The sequence below is a fragment of the Manis javanica genome, chromosome 4, assembly GCF_040802235.1.
Source record: "Manis javanica isolate MJ-LG chromosome 4, MJ_LKY, whole genome shotgun sequence".
NCBI lineage: Eukaryota > Metazoa > Chordata > Mammalia > Pholidota > Manidae > Manis > Manis javanica.
The window spans coordinates 133,517,294-133,538,811 of NC_133159.1; the positions used below are offsets into that span (position 1 = coordinate 133,517,294).

The following is a 21,518-nucleotide window of genomic DNA, read 5'->3' on the forward strand; positions in this document are numbered from 1 at the left end:
TCAATACCATTGGCATAACCTCGTGGGCCTTGTTTCCTTGTCCTTAAAATTGTACTAATACCCACCAGCAGGGCGTATATGTGAGACTAAGAGTTAGCACCTAATAGGCATTCAAATGTCGGGTATTCCATCCCCCCACCCCACCCCCGTCTCTTTCCACCTCCACTTCTATAGAAAGAAGAGTTGGTGACCAAATGGAAATGACCAAATAAATTACTCAAAAAGGAAAAGCCTCGTGTGAAAGAGATCGAGTTCAAACCGCAGCTGTGGAGTCCAGGGATTCACAACTTTTGTCCAAATTCCTACTTCAATGACAAGTGGTTCTCAAACTTGAGATTCCATGAGAATCCTCTGAATGACTTGTTAAAATAGGTTTGCTGGATCCCACTGCTTCAGATACAGTAGATCTGAGCCAGCGCCCAACAGCTTGCATTTCTAATGAGTTCCCAGGTTCTTCTGAAGCTGCTAGCCTGGGGAACACACTGTTGTAAGAAAACCTTCCCTAGATACAATTATGGTGCATCAGCAGGTAACTGGTCAGTGTGCACGCAGGCCAAGTTTCACCAAAGATACGGGAGAGCCGCCATACCCAGTGCATCACCATTTTGTCCACTTTCTTCTCCCTCTTCCTACATCAGGCAGACACAACTGTAAAACGTGGGTGGAAGCCTGAGATGATAGGCATACCAGTGAATTTTAACGGGTTTTGAACACCATCTGCACTTCTGAGATGATACTAAAGCTAAAACTCTACCCCTAGGGAAACGGTCAGGCTCATCACCCAGATCTCAGCTTAAGATGAAGGGCCCTGCAAGGATATGGAACTGCAAAACACAGTGAACTCCAACTTCAAGCAGATTACTTTGGTGCTCTTTGCTCAAGTTTCCCATTTGGGGGACAGGTTACTCCCAACAGGAGGCAGGAAAACCACTGAGTTACAACAGCCACTTCATTCAACTGGTCCTCTACTAAATGAAAAAGGCTGACTTCATGGGTGCCCTAAAGATACTACAGACGCTAGCTGAGCAAGTAGTCTGGGGATGAAATGTAGGGCCACCAGCCAACATGCATAAAGCATAGAAAGCTGTGGGGCTTGGCTTTCTGGAGCAGGAATGGATGTTCTCAGTATATTTCAACCAAGATTTAAAACATTAATAATCTTCAAAAAACCAAGACCACTGGACAGACTAAGAGGCTTGTTCATTGACAGACAAGGGGGCAGAGCCCTTATCTTCAGGCCCTGACCACCACAGGAGGGCCAAGTTTTTGCAATGGGACTATGCTAGGTCATTCTTGGCTTCACCTCTGGCCTCAGCTCTGAAGCCACTGTCAGATGTGCTGGAGAGAAAGGGAGGGCCTGAGAAAAGAGTCTGGAGCTGCTCCACCCTGCAGGCTCTGTACAAGCCCACAGCCACAAGGGCCCCTACAGCCACCACTCCTAGCTCCTTCCTCCAAGTAGGGTGAGAGGAGCAGGCAGCAAAGGCTGTACCCTAAAGAAAAGCCTCCTGTTACAACCCGACTGCCCTGGCAGCAATTTGTGGCTTGCTCATGCTCAATACAGTCCCATTTCCTATTAAGACTCAACTCAAAAAAAAAAATCTGTGCACAAGGAGACAACAAATAAATCGCATCTAGTTTTATAGGCATTTAATAGTTTACCAATTGGTACAATAAGATTTTTTAATATGCAGAAAACATGAATAAATTTTGTTTTACACAGTCTGAGAGCAACAAATCTTACTGTAAAACACAAGAGCAATATATACATTCCTTTACTGATTTTTTAAAATTGTGTCAATCTCTTCAGCTAACTCACAATCTGGGGAACTGGTTTCTCCAATCACCACCTCTGCAACGTTCATAGGAAATCAATGCTTGCCTTCATGTCAGTGTCAGGATCAACTTCTAACTCCAAGATTTTGTGTTTGTTTCTATCTTCAGAGTGAGCTTTAGGGGTGCCTGAAGATAGGCAGGACAAGAAAGCAGCTACTTACATGATACAGTGAAAGATAAAAAGGCCAGTTCAGTCCAGTCGTGACTTGTAAATCCAGCTTGCCCTCCCCCCAGCCCACTGAAAAAAAAAAAAGATCTTTTTCACCTATTGTGTACATGTCGCTTCTCTACCAGGAGATTCTTCTTTGCATCATCTAGATTAATTAACACATTGGACTTATATACAGCTGGACAGAAAAGAGTAACCATTTTAAGTGCCTTTTCCTTCAACAATTTTAACTTCAGTTGCTTAAGGATTATCAAGCCACCACTGTCAACAAAACAAAGCATCTTTTATTTTTAAATAGTTTTTCTTTAAATTTAGAAAAAAAAAAACTAATGAGTGATACTACGTGGAAATTCACATAGAAACAGAAAGAGGCAGACAGGAGAGCAGGGCACTGACAGGAGACGGGGCTTGGTGACCTAGAGCCAAGTTCCCCATGACTACAGCGAGGGCTCCACAGCCTGGACGACTTGCTAACACTAGTGAGTTTTAGAGCAGTGCTCTAGGCACACCATTGGTCACACCACACACAGACAAAACAGGACGGTCTTAAGTCTCCTAAAGTGCAAGATGCCATGTCAAAAAGCAACTATTCTCCAAGCAATGTCTAAACCACAGTTTCCGTGGCTTGCACTTTCTAGAGTGCAGCTAGGATTTCTTGGGCACGTTACATTAGGGTGGCACTGGAATGTCTGTTTTCACACATACACAAGTCAATAATCACCTGCAATTCTACCAGCTTTTTATTTCTTACATAAGTGGCCAATTTGATTGAGAAAGTGACAAAGCAGCAGTGAACCTCTAAACCAATTAATAAATTCCTCTACTTACAATCCAAACCAGTAACCTCATCATTGTACTTATCCCAGGCAAGGCACAGGGTTAGACAGCAGACAGAGAGAATGGAGGAGACAGGATGAAAGGGCATCAGCAGGGCAGTGTCAAACAACAGTGCAGGAAACTGCTGCAAGTCTGATTCCCGATTGTGGATGGATCATTCTTTCCCTACCCCCAACCTCATTATTCAAACAGGGCTTGTTACATTTGGATCCAGTTGAGGACCATCCCTGAGATTCAATGTTGGCTGCTTCTTAAACGGAAGATGTCTGGTAACTCAAACAAGCAGCAGGCCGTGGCAATCTCCCAAGTAAGGGTGACTTTGTTTAGAATAATATGGTTTCTCCTCCTGTGTTAGCCAAAGTCACTGTATGCTGCAGGGGGAAAAAAACCAGCAGACAGCAGCAGCTTGTTTCCTCCTAAATCAGTACCATTGTTTCCTTTACTGTTCACATCTATGAGTGATTTCTAGATGTTGTGGCTTACCCTTAAACAATTTGTGTTGCTACATGCTAAAAATGAATTAAAATACAAGACATTTATACATGTACAAACAAATGTTAAGATGCACCATTTCTATGTATTTATATTTCTTAAAATAGGACAGGAAATAGCAGCAAACAAGAACAAAGATATTTTCCATAGCTTTTGTAGAAAAATCCAGTCAGAACAGCTAAGGGGAAACAAACAAAAAAAAGACTTGTCAATATGAGTATGGTTGTGAGGCAATATTGTTCTGAAAGTCATTCTACTGTATTTAAGGAATTATCTTAAGCTGTAATGTTTGTCTTAAAAAATAGCCATTACTTCTCAAAACACTTTTCCATCCAGAGACATCTCTCAGGAATTATTAAAAACAAGCAAACAAGAAGACACAAAGCTGCTTCTAGTAAACGTAAGGCCTATTCTCTGTGAATCTACAGGACATTAACTAACCCTTTTCTTTTTCAGGAACCAAATTTCCATTAAATACTAAAAAGAATATTTAAAAAATCACATTACACAAATGAATAAAATGCAGTTCAGAATAAATTTCTTTGTTAAACTGTCTTATTTCATTGTTAACTTTTCAAATGACTTTCTTTAAAAAAAAGTTGGTTAGCTAAGCAATGGAATTATTAATAATCTGCAGTGGAATATTGTTTCCAAAGTCACAGACAAAAATTCTCTTAAACCTACTTTGGATCACAATATACAATATATCAGGGATGTGTAAAATGCTGAACAACCCAACTGGGGGCAAGGAGGGTGGTTAACAGAAGTGATTTCCATTAACTGGGAAAAATTCCCACAGAGTCAGACCTAGTTTTCAGAAGCATTAGGATCCAAAAGGGTTTGTTCTAAAGCATGGTAGTCCATAGCAAAATTTATTCTGTATGTTTTAGCACTTCTTAAAAAACCCAGAACATGGAGGTTTTATGTGTGTGACATATATATACAGACTTATCCATTTATAGATAGGCCCATATAAACATTTATAAATAAACAAAAGGTGAAAACAAAGTACATTTTTATGCATGTTTCATTAAACCCTGTCTTTTTCTTTTATCCTGTTAAGTTAAACACAGTTCAAATCAATATCAGATTCATACTGAACAAACTGCTGTATTTCTCCCGTTCCCTTAAAATGGGCAAACATAACCTTTTCAGTAATTTCTCTGTCTTTATGTAATGCACATTGCACATCCCTAAAAAACATCAAAAACAAAATAGTGATTTGTACCATGACACAGTCAATGGAAAGATTAGACTCTACTTGTAGGACACATCACTATATAGTCTATAATACGGAGAATACAACTAGAAGTGTGTCTAGTGTAGAAAATAGAAGCTTAGAGTATTACAGTGTTTTTAACTTCTTTACAAAGCATTAAGACCCAAATGAAACAAATGATTTGCTATTAGCTGCTGAGATTTCTCTTATTTGAGATTTACGTTATTTTCCTACATAAATATACCACTGCCCTTGCTTGACAGGCTGCTGAAATAAATGCACCCTACTGACTGGGCAAATGTGTCATGACAAAAATCCCGATGTGTAATTCCCATTAATTACACAGACGGTTCAGACGATTTTGAATTGTAGCCTTATTATCTAACATCCTTAAAGAAGATTTATTAAGCACACTTAAGTGATGTTACATAGATACACATTTCAGAAAAAGCCCTAATAACCACCACTTTCCTCCAAATGAGGCCATCAAGTCAGGCACCAACATACAGCAGAAAGAAAAACAGGAATTAATAATCCAACATAAAATGACACTGTCAACTATTCAGTTTAGTGCCCTAGTTCAATTTATTCAACTTCTGCCTTCTTAGGCCTGGTGTGACCAATGCCAGCCCAGGTTTTTAAACCCTATGGTACTTCTAGACAACGTATGTAAATTTACAGTATACAATTTGGATTCACCATGCATGAATACTTTGTGTGTAACATTTAATAAGCTCAATCTACATCCAGAATAATTTACATGAAAGGACAATATTTATTTAAACAGAGCTCAATGGGGTAACCATGGTATCATCAGAGTGCATCCAGAGGAGAAAAGGGAGGAGGGGCCAAATGAGACTCAATCAACGGCACTCCCACACCTTTACTGTTTGATCTACACTGCCAGTAACCACATATGGTGCCGTCTTATGGAAATCTGGAAGAGAAAGAAAAGGCTTATTTTAAAACCAGATTGGTCTAGATATATTTTTAACAAGCCACAAAATAATACCTATTTTTTTCTGTACATATGCACACATCCATCCCCAGAAGGTATCAAGCTTACCAACTGGGTTAGGAAAACTAAGACTTAATGATTAAATCTCTTATTAACACCTCAATAAAAATACCTACCCCCACTATTCCCATTCTCAACTAAGGCTGAATAAGCACTCAAATCTAAGGATGACAATAAGGATGGCCTCAATGTGTCTATTTCCTAAACACTTACCATGTTCCAAGCTTACTACACTAATGCTTTATACTCATTTTTAATCCTTTAACAATTCTGTGAGGTAGGCATCAGCCCTATTCTACTGAGGCTTTATAAATAGATCCATCATATCCTCATGTATTATATTTTCATGTACTCACTGTCTTAAATTCTAGATTCAGGTCTAGATAATATTGAGGATGTTCATTAAACTTAAAAACAATTCTGTGAATTCCCAGTACGTGACAGTATATATATGCCAGAGGAAGAAAGTCCAGTTAAGATTTCCTGTGAGAAATTTAAACTAGTAGGGGAGAAAAATTACCCATCAGAGTAGGTCAGTAAGCATCCTCTTCACAATTCTAGTTTCCAAAACCAATGTTGTGCAATGGAGAAAGTAATTTTTTTATTATAAAGCTGATGATGGAGAGAGAGAGTTAAGGAAAGGAGAATTTAAAACAAGTGATAGGAACCCCCGAAGTTTTTAACCTGTCTTCTCTATTCTGCCCTGAAACACATGGTCATTTCTTACCTGGAAAAGTCTACATGGTTACATAAAACTGTTATATCTGGCATCCAAAATCTAACTGCTGAGAAACCTCACAATTCATACATACCCAAGGAGGTAACAAAGTGTTCATGCGCATTGAGGGTCTTCATGCATCGCTTGTTCTTGTAATCCCATACACGGAGGGTCTTGTCATCAGCACAACTCAATATAAACTTCCCCCCAGAATGGAACAGAACTCCACGTACCCAGTTATCATGACCCACCTTGAAAACAAAAAGGTATTTGACTTAATAAAGGGATAAATTGTTTAAATAGCTTCAATGAAAACAGTAGGTCATTACTCAAAGTGCACTGAAACTACATGCACCAAAAATGTCAATGCCAAAGAGAAAAAAGAAAAAAAAATGTCTAAGGAATTCTTCTAGATAAAAGGAAACTGGCAACTAACAAGACATGACCATTAAATGCAATGGTTGATGCTTGACTGGCTCCTGAACAGAAACTAAAATACAAAGTTTTATTTTATAAGTTTATATAGGACATTACTGGGATAAATGGAGAACACCTGAATATGCAGTGTGTTTACTAAATTTCTTGAGTGTGATCATTTTATTGTGGTTATATAGTAGAATACCCTTATTCTTAGGAAATGCATGTTAAAATATCTGGGACCAAGTGTGATGATGTCTGCAAATAACTCTCAAACTGTTCAGCAAAATGTATGCACACACACACACACACAGAATGAAAAATGTTAATAACTGAAGACTCTAGGTAAAGGAAATACAGGTATTTACTACATATGTATTCATCCATTCATTTATATCCCACCCCAGCAGTTTTATTTTTTGCAATTTATCCTATGAAATAAGTAAGAATGTGCCCAGAGATTTAGTTAACAAAGATGTTCATCAAAGCATGGTATGTAATCAGAGTAGAAGAGTATCAAAGGACATGAGCAAGTGTCACATACCTCCTAAATCAAAAGACAGCTACAAAGCAGTTTGTACAGCATGATACCTCTAAGTATAAAAATACTCACGATACAGCATGAGTATTTTTTAAAAACTCATATTTATCTAAAAAGAAATTTAAAAAGGTTTAGAACAGTATAGTCCAATAATGTAGCTACCCGTCACATGTGGCTAAATATAATCTAACTAAAATTAAATAAAATCAACAATTCAATTCTTCAAGCCTCACTAGCCATATTTCAAGAGCTCAAGAGCTCCAGGTGGCTAGTAGCTCTGATACTGGATAGTACAGATACAGAACATCGTCAAAGAAAGTTCAACTGGACAGCTCCAGTCTAGAGGAATATACGTGCTAAGTATTACTAAGTATGTGATTTTAAGTATGGTTAAGTATTATTAAGTATGGTGGAGTGACAATATTAAGTATGGTAGGGTGATTTTAATTTTCTTCTTTTAGCTTTTCTGTATATCTCTAAATTTTTCTACAATGTAAATAACCATACTGCTTTTGTAAAAGAACCAAAAAAAAAGCTATTTTAATTAAAAAATATATATAACCAAAGTGACAAACCATTTGCTTTATTATTAGTGACCTAAAAAGTCACCAATCACTAGAGGTAGAGAAGCCTCTATGTAGTCAAGTCACATTTCTTGTGGCCACCCAAAATAAAGCATTCTCCTTCAACTGAAAAGTAGGAGCCGGAAACCTCCAAGGAAATTAATGGTGACATATATTGTTACAAAACGGAAGAGCACATGCTTTCCAATTTTATATGTAGATAACCTTTTCTATCAGCAATACACCTGAATTCAACTCAGAACACTACTAAAGAGTTTAATTTCCATTTAATCAATTCTTGGTGATATAGATACAATACAAAGTATCTGCATCATATTTTACAGAGAGACAATCACTTCAAGGTATAGTTAACACTTAAGGAATCTTTCAAACAAATATGGATTTCAAATTATAAAAACTGCTGCCAAATTAATGCCTGTATATTCCTTTAGAACTCTCTTAGGCAAACAAAAATGTCCATAATCCTATATTATCATTTATATATCCTCATAATGAAATCTAGGTGTTCCTAAAATGAAATAAGCCTTTCCAAGTCATAAAGCTAGTTAGTACTATTAGTTTCAGAATGGTAAAATAAGCCAAATAAACTGGGCAATGTGAACAAACAGGTAATAGTTAAAGGGTTTCATATTAAATACAGTGAAACAGAGAAGCACACAGCTTCAAAAATGAATGAGTCCATAATAATACTATTTCTACTCCATAGGAGATACATAATTTTTAGATACAGTGAGCTAAAATCTCCTGCTCAGCACTGACTGGCTTTGTAGATCCAATATACAACATGACATTTGATAGGAATAACGTTCACTGTAACAATGGAATAACGTTCACTGTAACAATGGAATTACAAAAGTTTAAGAAACAGTACCTGAAGTTATTTTAAAGACTGGAATGATTCCGATTACTTAATAAGATATCACAAGGCATCTAACCCAAAAAGTTAAAAGAGGTGGTAAGTTTATGTAAACTTACAAGTGTCATAAGGCACATGCCAGTACTGACGTCCCACATCTTAATAGTTTTGTCTCTGGATCCAGACAGTAAGAATGGCCCAGGCTTGCCACTTTTTTTAGTCTATAGAAAACACAAAAAAATTAAGTTACCTGTGTAAGAAGTTAGGCTAAGGACTTTAAGTAACTTCTGTTTACCAATGATATATGTTCCCAATTTTGTAAAGGTGCAGTTTTTTTTATAAATAAAAACCGTATCCACTTAAGGCATACAACTCAATGTTTTGAGATATGTATAGTTAACATATCTATTACTTAACTCCCGGCCTTTTGGAGGTAAGATAACTTCTCTATCCTCTTAGCAAATTTCAAGTATATATTATAGTATTATTAATTATAGTCACCATGCTGTACATTAGGTCTCCAGGATTTATTAATCGCATTTTTCTCTATTGAAATACACAAGTGTCCTGACATACCTACGCTACACAGGAAGGACCCAGATAATATAAAAATTAAAAATCTCCACTTAGGTTAAGATCAGTTTCCACAGTACCAACGGATGATAAATCTACTGCTTGAGACTTCTGTAATCAAGAAGATTTAAAAACGATTTAATTCAGCCTTTAATGTAAAGTCCAGCCAGTATCAAATTGACATGGCCAATAACTACCACCAGAGGGCAGTAAAAAGAATATGAAAATGCAACCAGCCAGCCAAAAATAGATTACTTTATAATCTCTATAAAACTTTCAGTTAGAAAAACAATTGGGGGTGGGAGAGATTCTCCTCCTTCATTTATTAAAATGTAATTTAAAAAATCCATATAGGAATGCCTCTATAAAAAATAAATGCGGTCAATTTTGGCTCATCTCACTTATTCACAGGAAAAATACAATGTAATTTATTTTTAAGACACTAATCATTAAGAATGAAATCATGAAGAACATAAATTGAGAATCATAAAGAAATATAATAAAACTCCAGACTCATATAATGATTGAGTATTAAAGAACTCCATATGAAATATTCTTTATTTAGTAAAACAAGTACTTGAGTACTGAACTGTATTTCACCATAAATTTTAAAAGGAAATAATTACGTTAATTAAAATAGCCTATAGATAACTTTAGCCTCTGCCATAAGTTTCATTTTGCACTGGTATACTCTTAGAACAATGGTATTTCTGATACATTTAAATGAAGACTTTTATTCTTCAGGAGAACCCCCATCCCCAGCACATATCATGTGTCAGCTACTGGCAATAGTAATCCTTGGTTAAACAATATAAACACATCTGCAAGTTAGAAAAAGTAGAGGATTTCAAGATTCAGAATTCTGGGATGGACATTTTTTAATGCATTAATGTCCCTGAAATTGAGCATAAGTAGTTATCTCAAGTTCTGAGACATGAGCAATAAAATCATGAAATGACAAGTAAATCACAAAGTACCTCAGATCCTGTTGCTTCAGAGATGGAGGAATATGAGCTTTCTGGAGCCCAGGAAATACATTCTACCACATGCTCATGTTCTCGGAGCTCTGCCTTGCATTCCTTTGTTGCTACGACCCACACGCGCACGGTCTGGTCATTGGAACAGCTGGCTATCAGAGTGCCATCCTGATTTGGCCGCACCATACGTACCCATTCTCTGTGTCCTGTGAATGTCTTCACACAGTAGCTGTTAAAATAAATTAATAATTTACACTGTGAATGGCAATTGTTGGGACACTTCCCAGAAGTAATACAAAACTAACTATGCACTGGAATGAAAAGAATGGAACAAAGTTAGGAAAATCATGTGCACATCAACATGATAAATGTACATTTCTGGTTAATAAAAGATGTGGACAGGCTGGAAAGTCAGTTAAAATAAGCTGATGGGAGTATCATTAAGGAACTAACCAAATCAACACAATCTAGAAGGTAAAATAGAAAATTAAATCTTTCATAACTAAACACATACAATAAACCTAACAAAAATAATTCCATGCTCTCTTAATTGGCTAACACTGGTAGGTAGATTAAAGTTTTATCATAAGAATCGAGTGTAAAATTCTAAGCACAACCAAATTAAGCCTAACTGGGGCAATACCTGTACAAATATTGTTACATTTTATTTCAACTCACAGAGAGAGCACCTAAAAGGAGACCAGAGAAAATAAGCCATTGCACAGAAAACAGCTCTCAAGGACACAGATTCTTTTAATAATTTATTCTTTTCTGGGACACATTTAGAGATCAAAACTTAGTTTTAAAGCATATAGCACAACTGTCACAGTGGTCATTCTGGGTTAAAGCCAGAACTACTGGGACATCCAGAACACAATTTTGGGTTTTTTGTTTAGCTGACAACTTTTCTACTAAATCTACTTACCCAGTTTGCACTTCCCACATTTTAATAGTTTTATCCCTTGAGGCAGACACTATATGATCTCCATTGGGCATGATGGCTACTGAAGAAACATTGTGGTCATGGCCTATAACATACAATACAGCAACATATTAAGTGGTATGACACCAAGAGCAACTGAACTTCACTGTACCACAGGATTTTCAAATATCACAGCAATTTTAAATAAAATAGGCTTTATATAACTTGGTAAGAAACTTGGATTTATATACAAATAAGAAATTAGTAATTTAATTAAATAATCCACAATGAAATATGTAGCCAGCTCAATTTATGATTGTCATCCTATACAACTTTCTTAAAATCACAAGGCATCAGTATCATCAGCATTTGAATATATCAATACATGGAATGTTAATACATAAAGTGTGGAAAAACACAGAATTTTCCATGGTTGATAATCTAAGATATAATATAGAAATAAGATAGGCAAAGCTAAACGGAATGGTTAAGGAAATGGGGATTTGGTTTTAAACTTAAACTTGTGGATGAAAATTATCCATTGTTGATTTTCAACAAAAAAAAGCCTTATTTTTTAGATAATTGCATTATTCCATACACATTATCACATTCCTAATTAGATATCCTTTGTAGACAAAGACCCAGAGAGTCTTCATAAATATATTATTTTAAGGCATATATAATGGAAGGAAAGAACTCTTTTCTCTTAGGTTAGAGCAACAAGTTACAGGCTACTTAGAGAAACATAAATATTAGATTTTACAATTAATTCAAGAGAATTCCTTTCATTGATAAGCTTTCTAATGCATTTAATTTGACAGAAAACACACCCTTTATGTAATTTTACATACCTTATTCATGTACTGATATCACTGGATTATCTATTTTTAAAAATTTACTACCAATATAGTATATATTCATTATATACAATCCAAACATTTAAAGTTCATTATGTTTAAAGAAACAAAAATCCTCACTTAGTGAGCACCTTCTATGTGCCATGTAGTAAACCAAGATGATTTAAGTGTACAATCTCATTTTATCCTAACAAGCCCATGACTTAACGTTACTTCTACCTTGCAGATAGAATTTCCTAATGCCGTAAGTAAACAAGGAGGAATCAGAACCCAGATATCTGATTCTAAAGCCCATGCATGCTCTTTCCACAAAGCCTCAGAATAGTCTCCATGACAAGATATAGTCTGAACAACCTGAAGACTACAGTGTATCTGAACATTAAAAGTGAGCAATGGAATCTGGGTTTCAGCTATTACTACTCTTTGGACTTCAGTTTCCCAATTGACAAAAATTTAAAATATCCAGTAGCTTCATTTTCTCTTTTTCTCAAACATAGACAGATGTCCTAAGGAGCTTTTCTTATCCAAAAATATTTGTGAAATCAAATTAAGTATTTTATATAAACCAGTAAGAGATACCTAAAATCTTGTAACAGAAACAACTCCCTACTACTGTGGCCTATCCGTGTACTATCTAGATCATATGCTCCACCAATACAGATAAGTAAGAGCTGAATGCAGGGAACCTGCACTGTCAGAAAGCAATATTCTTCTCTCTGGAATGCCATGTTATATGTCTGTATAAAAAGTACTGCCCTCTGCCCCTTACCATGCATGGTTCGGATGCATTCAAAGCCCTGAAAATCCCATAGTTTAATGGTCATATCTGCAGAACAAGAAGCCAGGAGCTTGCCACTGTGGTCAAATGAAATATCCTGTACAGAGTCTGTATGCCCCTTAAGAGTTCGTTCAAAATCTCCAGTCTCATAATCCCACACCTGCCAAGTGAACAGAAAATTGGTTAAGATCAACCCCTTACTTCTTTCTTGTTTTACATTAGCACTCAACAGGCCAGTCTGGCACCTTAGTAACTACTACACAAGTGACCAAGGGTAACTGTCTTTGAAATAGCTCATCTTCAAGTATAAATTGTTTTTTTTTCTACAGAGAAAATCAATGTTACAATTAAAATAGAACTCTTGTTCCACATTATCTACCACATACTTAATGATTAGGTATATAAAGCCACAAGACAAAGTCCCTTCCTGGTCTGTTAGCAGGCAATAGACATGTAAAATAAATTTAAGTACAAAAACAAAAAGTTTCATGTGGCTACATTTATGGGAACAAAAGGAAGTACTAAATTCTAGTAGACAAGCAGAGCTCAGATATCTAAGAGGCCAAGAAAAAACTTTACAGTAATTGTCCATGAATAGCAGATTAACAAAAAGCCTATGTCATTTTGATATAAAAACCTTAAGTCAAATTCACACTTTTTAAAGATAATTTTTCTGACAATAAATAAGCTAACAAAAATATTAGAAACACATCTCATGAACACACTGAATGTGACCAAATGCCAATATGAAGTTCAATCCTTAATCAACACCAAATACAGGCTCTGAAATCAATAGCTGATTGCATTCTTTCCATAGTAAGTTCAGATTCTTCTATGGTAGGGTATATATCAACCAATTTAGAAAAACTCAGAAAATACATGGCATGGTTTCCCTTTTTTCTTTTATTGGAGTATAGTTGATATACAATGTCATTATTAGTTTCAAGTATACAACACTGGTTCATCAGTTAACCCACATTATTAAATCCTCACTCCAACTAGTGCAGTTACTATCTGTCAACATAGGAAGATGTTACAGAACCAATTGGCTGTATCTTCCATGCTGTACTACCATCTCCATAATCAACTTATATTATGATTGAGATTTTTGTGCCTCTTTATCCACTCTAACCACCTCCAACCATTCCCCCATGTCATTTCTCAATGTCTATGAATTTACTGCTATTTTGTTCTTTTTGTTTTGTTGTTTTTAGAGTCTTCAGGTAAATGAAATCATATGGTACTTGTCTTTCTCCACCTGGCTTATTTCACTTAGCACAATGCCCTCTAGGTCCATCCATGCTGTCATAAATGAAAGGCTTTCTTTCTTTTTTTAGGGCTAAATAATATTCCATCCTATGTATATATACATCTTCTTTATCCACTCATCTATTGACAACTTCATTGCTTCCATATCTTGGCTATTGTAAATAATGCAGCAATAAATATAGGGGTGCATATATCTTTTCAAATCAGAGATTTTGTTTTCTTTTGGTAAATTCCTAGGAGTGGAATTGCTGGGCTGTATGGTACTTCTATTTTTAGTTTTGAGGAACCTCCATACCACTTTCCATAGTGGCCGCACTAATTGGACATTCTCACCAACAGTATAGGAGGGTTCCCTTTTCTCCGCATCCTCACCAACACTTGTTATTTCTTGTCTTTTGGATAGTGGGATTCTAACTGGTGAGAGGTGATTATCTCATTTTGGTCTTGATTTGCATTTCCATGATGATTAGTGATGTGCGGCAGCTCTACATGTACCTGTTGGCCATCTGTATTTCTTCTTTGGAAAAATGTTCAGGTTCTCCACTCATATTTTAACTGGGTTATTGGGTTTTCTGGGTTTTTTTTTTTTTGACGTTGAGTTGTATGAGTCTATATATTTTGGGTGTTAACCCCCTTATCAGATAAATAGCTTATGAATATATTCTCCCACACCGTAGGTTGCCTTTTTGTTCTGTTGATGGTTTCCTTTGCCGTACAGAAGTTTTTAGTTTGATGTAGTCCCATTTGTTCATTTTGTATTTTGTTTCCACTGCTTGGGGAGATGTGTCCAGAAAAAACTGGTCATGTTTATGTTTGAGATTTTTGCCTCTCTCAGTTTCCAATTTTTTCTATACTTTTTAAGTAGGCAACTGTGTACACTTCATTATCCCATCCTCCCCTTGTTTTTTACCCTAAGGATTTTTCCATGTCATTAAAAACTTAGCAAACATTCTTTTTTAAAGGAATTTCTACTGTTGGCTAGAATTTTTCATTATAGAGAACATTATATAAGTGAGTCTTTAAATACTGAATTTTTTTATATTCCTCATTTTAAATACCTCATTTTGCAAGACTTAGGTCCAACACTGATGATGAAAAATAATTTTGGGTCAAAAAGCATAAACTTTCAAATCCTTTATATATTCTGCCAAATTGTTCTTTCATAAGATTGTATCTAATACAGATACAATTGTATCTAATGAGAATGCCTGCTTCATCAAATTCTTATTAACACTGAGAATTGTCACTTAAAAAATAAAATACTGAGAATGCCTGCCTCATCGAGTTCTTATTAACACTGAGAATTCTCACTTAAAAAATAAAATATTTTGGTAGATTTGATATATACAGTAATTTTAGTTTGCATTTATTCTACAACTAATAGTAAGGACAAAACTTTTGTTATTGTTGGTTAGCCATTTTTTCTTCCATGAATTGTCTACTCATGTCCCTACAATACATTTTTCTATTGAGATACTATTGTTTTTCCTATGCCAAAGTTGGTAATCCTTCATCTGCTTTGTTAGTTCAAGATACTTTTCAGTTTTTTTGTTTACTTTTTAAATAATTAAGTTAGTTCTAAATGATAATCAAATAAGATTTAAAAAATTTAAATGACAGAATTAAAAATACAATCATGAACTTATTCCAAGTATCCTCAGATTATCATTTTTACTAAATTATTATAGTTCAAATATTGATGATGTTAAAGCATGGCCTTAAAAGGAACATACCATTTGTATTTAACATATGCACAGGATAAATTATTTCATATAATAAAAATCTTAACTTTATAACAATTAATTTTAACTTACATCAGCTACAGTTTGTTGAGCCTTTACTATCTATCTAAACTGCCAGGCACTATACCATGACATATAATATTATGTAAATTATGTATACATTATTTTAAGCAGAAAAATTTTATGACCTGGATAACCTTTAATCACCCTTCCAAATAAATGAGAAAATTGAGCCTTCAACATATCAAGCACTTTGCCCAAGACACCACAAAATTACAAATATTTCTTTTGAGTTTTTTGGGAAGCAGCTCTATCACAATCATCATTTAGAAATTACGTAGTTTTACCACAACTGGAGAAAGAAAAGTATAGAAGGGAAACAGAAAATGTTTTCATTCCACAAAATATCCAAGGAAGACTAAGTTATGAGAAAAAAAGCTTTTTCTATAAAAATGAATACAACAATATTATTTATGACAGTAGATGACTGGAAATAACTTAAAATGTCCAAAGGAAGATTTGTTAATGGTGCTAAAACACTGATGACATTGAATATTCCTTTAGTATCTGGTCAGTACTGTTTTTTAAGCATTTTCCATGTATTAACTCATTTAATCCTCCCCAAAACCCTATGAGACAGGTACTGTCTTCATTACCTAATGAGAAAGAGAAGCACCATAATCATGTTAATTATTAAGCAGTGAGCTCAGAACCTGAACCCAGAGCCTGTGCTCTTGATCATTAACTACTCTATGAAGCCTCCACATATAAATAAAATGATAAGCTTAGTAAAATCACTAAAATGCTGATTCGCTAGAAACAAAGAAAGGTTTTCTAAGTTTAATCACAAAGGAAACAAAACTAAAATATAAATCCTTTTCATTAATGAAACAACTGTATGTGCACACACTAAACAAAGACTAAATAGAACCGTATGTAACTAGTTATATGGTATGATTATAAATTTAAAAAATTTTAAACTTGCATTTGTAATATTTTAAAGTTGACTCAGTAGTTATATATTTCAAGATGGCACCTGCTACAAAATCAGTAATTAAGACTGGGTTTTCAACTTATTCAGGAACGTCTATCTTCACCCTTATGCTTCATAATAACAGCAGTGCAATTTTATAGTAAACAAGACCATGGTGAAATCAGTAACTTCATTACATGTCTACATACACTTGAAAACATGCAATATATTAATGTATTAGATATGTAATCATCTTGGCCTACAGAAATACATGATGAACATGTGAAATTAAGACATTCTTCCAATTACTCTGTAGCCGGCCCCATGGATCACCAGCCCACAGGACAGAAGAAAGTCACTGATTCAGAAACTGAAGACCACCACATAACAAAAACATAAAACAGTGTTTAATTTGAAGACCAGGTTAAGTATAGTCATATATAAATCATTTCTGCATTTTATGCTGGACTGCTATGTGATATATACAATCCCAATCTACTCAAATTTTCTTAGTTACACATCTAACAATGAAGCTTAAAATCTAGAACTTAATGTGAAAAAAGCCTCAGAAAAGAAACACCTACCTAAACCCTTTAACTACATTTTGCTTCTCTTTCTGCAGGCGATTATACAATTGTTACTGTATTTTATCTAGATCAAAGGGAATTATAAAAACAACTTTTTTCCTGATTAAAAAAATAAAACATTAAAAAATATATGTTTATTGTGAAAAATACAAAAATGAGAGAAATAAATGATGTAAAGTGAAAAGCTCTTACATTCCCACACCCCCGGACAGAACTGTTTAGTTTGGAATCTAAGTCAGTATTAAATACATCAAGGAGAGTCCAATTTAAATATATCCTGTATTGAGTTATTTTGCAGAATATAATCCATCCCTTGACTTCCTAGTCTTATAATCCTGTTTTCATCTACACCTCTGCTTAAATGGCACACATTCTATCTTCATTCTCCAAGAACAAAAATTATTCAAGCACTAGGTGTCTATTGCCTCAGTCACAACAATGAATTGTGACACCCAATTTTCTCATATTTATCAGTGAACTTTATTTGTCAGCTTGCTTCTCAGGAGCTACAATGAAATTTTATTCCAAGTCTGTCTTTAAGGGTTTAGAACCAATCACACAGTTTCAAAGAGTCCCTCATGTCCCTCTGCTGAGGTCCTCATTTTCAGGATCTTTTTATTTTTCTTTCATTTAATTAACTTTAAATCTGGTCTTAATAAGTATCCTACTACATATCATTAAATTTTGGAAAAAATTACCTTAATTGTAGCATCCTCTGAAGCAGAGACCATAACACTGAACACAGGATGGAAAATAACTCGAGTGACTGGACTTCTATGACCACTTAATGCATATTTTTCTGGTGGACGAGGTATCCATTCTTTTGGGTCTCGTTTCTGACCAAGGGGTCCACCTGACGTAAATTCTTCTTTTGCTTCATTTAGCTTTGATTCTAATTCCATAACCTTGAGAATGAACACATAGCTATGTAAAGACAGATTCTGACAGAAATAGTGTATCTGACATTTTTTAAAATGGTCTTTATTTTTCATTTTATAGGCAGGATACTTGAAAACTTTTCAGTAACTTACAAAGCATTTAACTGAAAATGATCTATACTATGTACCACCAGTGATGTCACAAAACTGAAAATTCAGAAGAATCCAGTATAACTGTGTCTTAATTACTTAAGTCAAAAAAAATTTTTTTCAATTGTTATCTACTAATCAGCGGAAGAGCAGTGCACCTATCATGGTCTCTCTAAATCTGCTACTTCCAGTAAATTCTTTCCAAATGATGGTTTACATTATACATGCTAATAATAGTAATATTAATAATAAAAGCTGACAATCATTGAGCATCTATGTGATAGGCACTTTTCTAAGAACTTTTTATGGTTTAACCTATAGTATAACAAGGTTATTTATTCTGACTTTGCCTACTACAAGTATAAATTTTAGGGCCAGAATACGTTTATTGCCTTCACTTTACAGGTAAAGTAAAAGCTCAGAGATGAAAAGGGCTTCTTTAAGCACATACTTCGGTGCTCTTTTCCAGCATCACATTGGCTGCATGTATTCTTCCCATCTAAGTGCACAAAGGATTCTTTTCAGTGATCAGCTCCTTGAAATCAGGGTTGTGTAGATTCAACCCAGACAGTACCCGGATTGCACTGAGTTGGCATGTATCCACAATGACCTGTCTAGGTCCAAATTTTTTTTAATCAATAGAAATATATTTTCATTTGCCCTTTCAACACTAAAGATAATTAATGTAGAAGAATAATTTATGTTATGACAGTATTTTCAGGAAGTTTAAATAACAACACTCTGAAAACAACTGACTTTAAAGCAAAAAGACTTAGTTACCTTCTTTTGTAATCTAATAACGGAAGTCCACTTTTTTTCCAAAAGACCAGCATATTTCTTATCTAATTCTTCATTCTAAAGAAAAAATTGAGAACCTTTTAAAAAATGGCTCAACTACAACAGTTCAAGACATATGGACCATTCATCTCCAAACCCAAAAGTTGCTAAAAATCTGATTATACCAAAAAAGGGGAGTGAAAGCCAAGCTTAGTGCCAAGTAAACCACCATAACAAATGGTAAGAACTGAGGCGACTGTTAATGACTGATAACTGAGTAAGATCCAAATACGATTTTACTGATAGAGAAAAATCATTGATGATACTATGAATTATAGAAAAGTCAAACATACCACATCTAATTCAGCTTCCTTTTTAAAAACTGAGTATGCCTCTTCATAGCCATTTGAACGAAGATAATCTGCTATAGCTCGATTTCTGAAAGAAAACAAATTCAAGTGACTACCAGCAAAATCTCATTTCTATTTTCAAGAAATCTATTTAAATCTCATAAATCTTAAGTCATTCTTTTAAAGAGTATTTTCCTTTACAAATCATACAAGTTTTTCACAAAAAAGGAATCCCCCCAAAGGCTTCTAAAACATTTATTAGCCCTGTCATAGTAGTACATCTGTAGTATTATTAGTATTATTCTTGTATGTTCAATTAAAAGTTTCTAATGTATTGCTTATCTTATGAGCTGTGGGCACTCTACAGATCAAGATATGGCTTATATAAGTTGGTATCAATTTGTAACCGTAATCAATTTTGTTTCCATTTACATTTAGCATTCCCTTGCTACTTGTTATGTCGACACTCAAAATATTACAATTCAAATTTAGTTTTACAAAGAGAATCACTGTGACAAAATTTAAGTATTTCAATATTAGAAACAACTTTATAAACCATTAGAGTGGGTGGAAAAACAGAGCACAATCTATAAACTTAGTATACTATCACAGAATGAGACATCCATTTAGAATTAGAAAGAACTCAGCTGAATTAGCAGAAGCCTTTTCATGCCCTTCTTACATTTTTTCAAAGAGGAGGAAATCAGCTACCTCCCTCCTAAGGCAACCTATTCCAACGTTTCTCAATTTTTTTGAGCCTTAAGTCTCATCGTGATAGAAACAGTTGTTCACTTGGGATTTCCTTAAAAATATTTTAAATTAATTTATAAGTTTATATACATACACAAAGTTAAAATTTAAATATATAGGTATATGATAGAAGGTCCTATCTACCACTGACCCCCCAATCTACCATTCCCTGAGGCAACCAGTATTTTGTATATTCTTTCAGAGATAATCTACATATAAACACATATACATACAATCTTCTAATCAATTCTTGTTCTTGAAACAAACTGCAGTACACTAGTATGACTTACAAAGTCACATAAATGCAGTCTTAGCAATTATTCTTTATCAGATGTAAATCTGCTTTAAAAAAATGCTGCACTCCATTATACAGACATATGCTTTACTACTACAAAGCTGATGACTATCATGACAGTCCTATCAAAGCCACTCCCACCTATTGTTTTAGGAAATAAAAACACTCTAGTAGTACTGTAGAATTGGTGGAATCAAGTTTGTATTCAATGGCATATTAAAAACAAAAACAAAACAGTGAAGAAAGATAATAGCGAATTAGAGCAAGTATTTTATATTTCAGATAATTATCAGCATACCAAAGGTTAAAGTACAATAACTAGTGGAAGACAGGGTAGGGTCAGCACATCACATTAGTGGAGAGTGGATTGAAGCAAGGTAAATTATTATTATTATTGTAAGTCTCTGCTGTGCCTTCTGGCCCTTTCTACTAAGGGTTAACTCAATTCAGTTCATAAGAAGCATTTTATTTACACAGAGGTGAAATCTACTTCCTTTCAATATTCACCATGTGATTCTACTTTGGTCTTCCAACAATACAATACAAAGTAGGAAGGCAATGACTCAAAATATTCTATCAAATATTATATTGTCAAAGCCTCTATTACAAACCTTCAACAAAAACAGATTTCCCTTTGGTTAGAATATCCCAAGTAATAAGGGACAAAGAAACTAAAAGACATCTATTTCTTAGCTTTATTTTATTTTTCTTTTAAAAAACCAACAGTAAGCAAATAAAGGCATATGTCAAGAGTGAAGAAATTACATATAGTTGTGATTCCTACCAGCTCCACTCCTACCTCAGGGTCAAGCCCTAATGCTTAAAACTTTGTCTGAAAACAGCACACACAGCTTACAAATCTGAAGCTCAAGTAACAGATACGTATATGCAACATATGCACAAATTATAAGTTATGATCTTTTTTAAAATTAAGGTATCACAGATATGCAATCTTA

At 34.6% G+C, this 21,518-nt stretch overlaps 1 protein-coding gene across 5 annotated transcripts in view; it reads right to left on the minus strand.

Moving 5' to 3' along the window:
• Positions 1-1,632: 1,632 nt before the first annotated feature.
• The window catches only part of PAFAH1B1 (platelet activating factor acetylhydrolase 1b regulatory subunit 1), an 82,302-nt gene continuing 62,416 nt past the window's right edge, over positions 1,633-21,518 (minus strand). For all 5 annotated transcript variants that reach the window (XM_073235024.1, XM_037022766.2, XM_073235021.1 and 2 more), the window contains 9 exons: positions 19,521-19,605; positions 19,171-19,245; positions 18,061-18,267; positions 12,783-12,951; positions 11,160-11,262; positions 10,235-10,463; positions 8,804-8,905; positions 6,381-6,537; positions 1,633-5,487 (listed from right to left, as the gene is read on the minus strand). In XM_073235024.1, the coding sequence (XP_073091125.1) occupies positions 5,414-5,487; positions 6,381-6,537; positions 8,804-8,905; positions 10,235-10,463; positions 11,160-11,262; positions 12,783-12,951; positions 18,061-18,267; positions 19,171-19,245; positions 19,521-19,605 (1,201 nt within the window). In that variant the 3' untranslated portion in view covers positions 1,633-5,413. The remainder of the gene's footprint in view (positions 5,488-6,380; positions 6,538-8,803; positions 8,906-10,234; positions 10,464-11,159; positions 11,263-12,782; positions 12,952-18,060; positions 18,268-19,170; positions 19,246-19,520; positions 19,606-21,518) is intronic.